The sequence below is a fragment of the Aspergillus sclerotioniger genome, assembly GCF_003184525.1.
Source record: "Aspergillus sclerotioniger CBS 115572 chromosome Unknown BO94scaffold_16, whole genome shotgun sequence".
Classification (NCBI taxonomy): domain Eukaryota; kingdom Fungi; phylum Ascomycota; class Eurotiomycetes; order Eurotiales; family Aspergillaceae; genus Aspergillus; species Aspergillus sclerotioniger.
In genome coordinates, this window is record NW_020291006.1 from 543,419 (window position 1) to 547,718 (window position 4,300).

The 4,300-nt window shown below is 41.0% G+C and overlaps 1 protein-coding gene across 1 annotated transcript; it reads left to right on the top strand.

Moving 5' to 3' along the window:
- The first annotated feature begins 2,201 nt into the window (after positions 1-2,201).
- On the top strand, positions 2,202-3,958 carry BO94DRAFT_535948 (uncharacterized protein). Its single transcript, XM_025611905.1, has 3 exons — positions 2,202-2,902; positions 2,962-3,105; positions 3,159-3,958. The coding sequence occupies exons 1-3, from the start codon at positions 2,579-2,581 to the stop codon at positions 3,921-3,923; spliced, it is 1,233 nt and encodes a 410-aa protein (XP_025466825.1). The 5' UTR covers positions 2,202-2,578; the 3' UTR covers positions 3,924-3,958.
- The last annotated feature ends 342 nt before the right edge of the window (positions 3,959-4,300 follow it).

Below are 4,300 nucleotides of genomic sequence, written 5' to 3' on the forward strand. Positions count from 1 at the left end.
ATCTAACACAGCGGCAAGTTGAGCAGCATCATGTTCGTCAGCCAGACGCTCGAGCTCTCGGAGATCCTCAGCACTTGGAGAATCCTCATTATCCAGCTATTCCAACACATTCAAGTCGTGATCTAACATCCGACTACCACAATCTTTAAGAAATTTGTGATGTTTTCGCAAATGCTTCATTTTCATAAATAACAGCTCAATCTGCTCTTCAGTCTCTTTAATCTCTTGAGCTATCTTTTCTTCATCACGTTGAAGCTTATCCCACTCAGAGTCACTGTGAAATTGTTTTTCACATTTTCAACCACGACGAGTGCAGGCCGCACAATTTCAGTTTTTGGAATCCATAAAACAAGGAAGACTGTGGGAATCACACCAGATGTAAGGAAAGTCAACCTGGATACCATTACAAACAATCTGGTCAGCCTGCTGACAGCGCTCCTTATAATGATTACGCAGAGACATGATGATCCATCCTAGGAGAAAACAAAACCAAAAGACTCAGCCAACCTGGACGAGGGACACGCACCTTTATATTCTTGAGAACAAGAACCTCAAAGAAGGGGAGGTGATGTTACAGACCCCTGCTAGCTGGACAACTAGTAAGACGGGTATACCAGGCAGAAGACCACATCCAGACAGAAGGAAACTCTTATTAAGGAGAATCCTAACCCGAACCATTAGGTGCCACGGATCACATGACTATGGTATATAGACAGGCATATAGTATACAACATACCATCATGGTCTATGACTACCAAGCGGGTATATGATAGACCCGATGGTATACGGAATGGTATACGAGGGACAGATATATAAGGACACTCCTTCACGTACTTAGTTAGTTCTATTCTTCGTGCTCAATAACACTGTCTTTAAGTAACCATATGTTTTGGTAAATCTTAGCAACAACACTCGTCCGCACTTACTTACAGATAGCTGCGCGGCACTATCTGGCCTTACTTCTCTTCTTCTGTTCAAGATCAGTCCGCTTTAGAATAGTCATTGACCTAACCTACCTTGATTCAGTTCACAGGTACGCACTATACACAGGAGCTAAGCTAACAGGAACAGGGAGAAGCGATCCTAGGGTTTGACATTAATATTCTAATAAATTTGAATCAGGCAGTCTGGACTATAATATAATTATAACTAAAAATAAAATATTTGGTTATTTTATAAATATTATTAGTATAGTCTTTTAAATTACTCAATTTTATCAATTATTTTAATATATTCTTATTTAACTGGATAATCAGCTATAACTATAGATTAATTGATACTGTATACTAAATATTATGGTTTATATATACAATTAGAGATTTATCTAATTTTTTATTTATTGAATCTTATAATCTAATATTCTTTAGCATTATTTTAATTATAAAATCCTATATATTAAAATTAATATATCTCTTTATTTTATTTAAGATTCCAGCAAGATTCTCTAATAACTTTATCAAGATTTGATTTATTTGAATTAAGAGATTTATATTTATTATATTATTCTTGTTAATATATAAGAATAATATAATTTCTTCTTTACTTTTTATTATAGATCTTTTTATAGCTTTTTTGACTCAAATTAATTTCTAGTTAATGATTAGTATGAAATAGTTGGTTATAGATTATAAATACTAATCAGGATCAGGATTCTTAATATTATAAAAAAAAGAAAAAAGATTATTCAGTATTCTTGCAATTACAACTCTGTAGAAGTATTATAAAAATCCTTAATAACTTAAAATTTTATAGAATTACTTTAAATAATATTTAATAACAAATATAACAGTACTTTACAGCAAAGAACCAGGTTTATAACCTATTAGAACACGAAGCTGAAGAAAACAAGTAATATTGATTAACTAGCTAGAAGGCTTCTGCTACACAGGAAGAAAAAAACAACAACACAGTGGCCAATATGATGAGGCACGTGACGCGCTCGCCTACTGACCAACCGGCTGTCCGGACAAATTACAAGAATCTACAATTATCTAGTTCGAGTTCAGGAATCTGGATTACAAAGCAAGGAAGTACCCACATAGGTGGAAAGGCTATTCTGAATCCAGTAACCAGCTCGACGGGATTTTCTTTAGTCCGATCTCCAGAATCGGGCTTACAAAGCAAGGACGAATCACATTGTTCCGCTCGATCTATTTGGAAGACTCACCTCAGCTTGATTCACAACCCAAGCCATGAGACAAAATGGTCTATCGCGGGAAGCCCAGCAGAGCGTGTCTGGAATGTCGAGTCAAAAGAAGAAAGGTGTCGAATGTTTGCTCTTGCACAATTATTGAAGCTTGACTAACAGGATGTGGGGGGCCAGTGCGACTTTTCTCGACCAACATGCTGTCAATGCGCCAGGGCCGGTTCTAGATGTGATGGATACCGAGACCAACACTCCCTCGAATTCCGGGATCAAACCGCGGAGACCTTGGACAGAAATGGGTTTTTTTGTGACAATGGCTTACCTGTTCAGTTGATTTCCAGCAACCAGGCAGTCTCCGTAAGCTCTAAATTATCTCAAAAGAAGACTACGGTTCATCAGTCCACTGCGCCACTTCTTCATGACCCTTGGATGATGGTCAGGCTTTTACCAGAACAACAGGGTCTACATTTCTTTTTCTATCATTACCTCGTGAATGGGGCTGGGCATGCCTCCAGCCATCCTGACTGTCTCGCCACGATCCACGCCCGAGTGACAGGACACGGCTACTTGGCCGATCTGGCCATTGCTGTCGGATCAGCTAGCCTAGCCAATCTGCGGAATGCGTCCACGTTGATTCAAGCAGCGGGTCAGTCGTATTCTCGTGCTATCCGCGATATCCGACTTGCTCTAGCCGATCCGGCTGAAGCGGCATCTGACCAAATGCTAGTCAGCGTGATGCTCCTAGCCTTGTACGAAGTAAGTCTTCTCTTACAACGTAGAAATTACCCAGCTTAATCATATCATTCCTCAACTAGACAGTCACTCTGAATTTCGACAACGATCTGCACCCATGGGATAAGCATGTGAATGGCGCTTTAGCACTAATACAGCTTCGAGGAGTAAGCCAGCTACAGAATAGGATTGGCCGATCTATATTTCTCAGCCTGCGCACCGAAATTGTGAGTCCCTCATGAACCACCCTATGTAAGCTGTATCTCTAATCGACTAGTAGCTTATCAACTGTCTGCAACGTCAGGTGCGGGCACCACTAAGATTAGTAAACTGGATCATCGAGGCCCGTCTTTATGAAACAGCGCAAGAAGCACCTGCTACCAGATTAGCCAACATAATAGTCAAAGCCTGCTCCGTTTTGGCGTTGGCCAAAGAGGAGATTACAAACGAGGCAAAACTACCTCAACTTATCTCCAAACTGTTGTCAGTCGATAATGACTTTGTGTACTGGTCTGAGAGCCTTCCATCGGAAAATGGATATGAGACCGTGACCAGTCCAGACGAATCTATTTTAGCGTACACCGGACGATACGATATATATCCTAGCGCTGATATCGCTCATACCTGGAATTTGCTGCGCTGTGCGCGCATTATTCTTCATCAGACCCTCGTGGAGGCTACATCAATACTCTTGAAGGCACCATCTCCCGTTTCATCATCGGCTTCCTTACCTATATCACACAGAGCTATACTCCGAAATTCTGACGCGGAAATATATGAAAATGCAAGCCATATATGTTACAGCGTGCTATATGTCCTCCACTTCTGCGGTAAGCCAGTTAGGCCTGGGAATCTGAGAGCCGTTCATACTGTGCCCCTGTTGTGGCCCCTTTACATTGCAGGAACGGCATGTACTGCAAGCGATGCTCTCCGCGAATGGGTTATCGCGCGGATGGAAATGATCAAAGGAGTCACTGGTATCCAAAGAGCAAGACTTGTGGCCTCTCATGTACAACGACCGTGTTCGTCCTCCTGTGTGATTTAAGTTTGATTTCGAAATTCCTAGTCCAAAGCGTTTAGGTGAAGAGATTTACAATGCTTTAATACATCATCTTACCCTCATGGCCTGCAATAGCAAAAAAGGACTAGCCTCTTTGATAAGCCTAATGTTCTATGGTTCCCACAGTTTCTTGCCTGCTATCCCCACAGATGAAGACTCCTCATGCATTTTCTCTAATAATTGAAAGCAAGCCACAAAACAAAAGCTATAGGCTACATCCAGTGGTTCAAAACTGGTGTATCCATGTTGCCACAACAGAGAACCATATCTGTCAGCTAAGGGGACTTGCGTTAGTTTCCATGGGATACATATGGGTTCCGGATAGAGACAAGAGAGACTACTATGCAAGTGTTCAGCAGCGC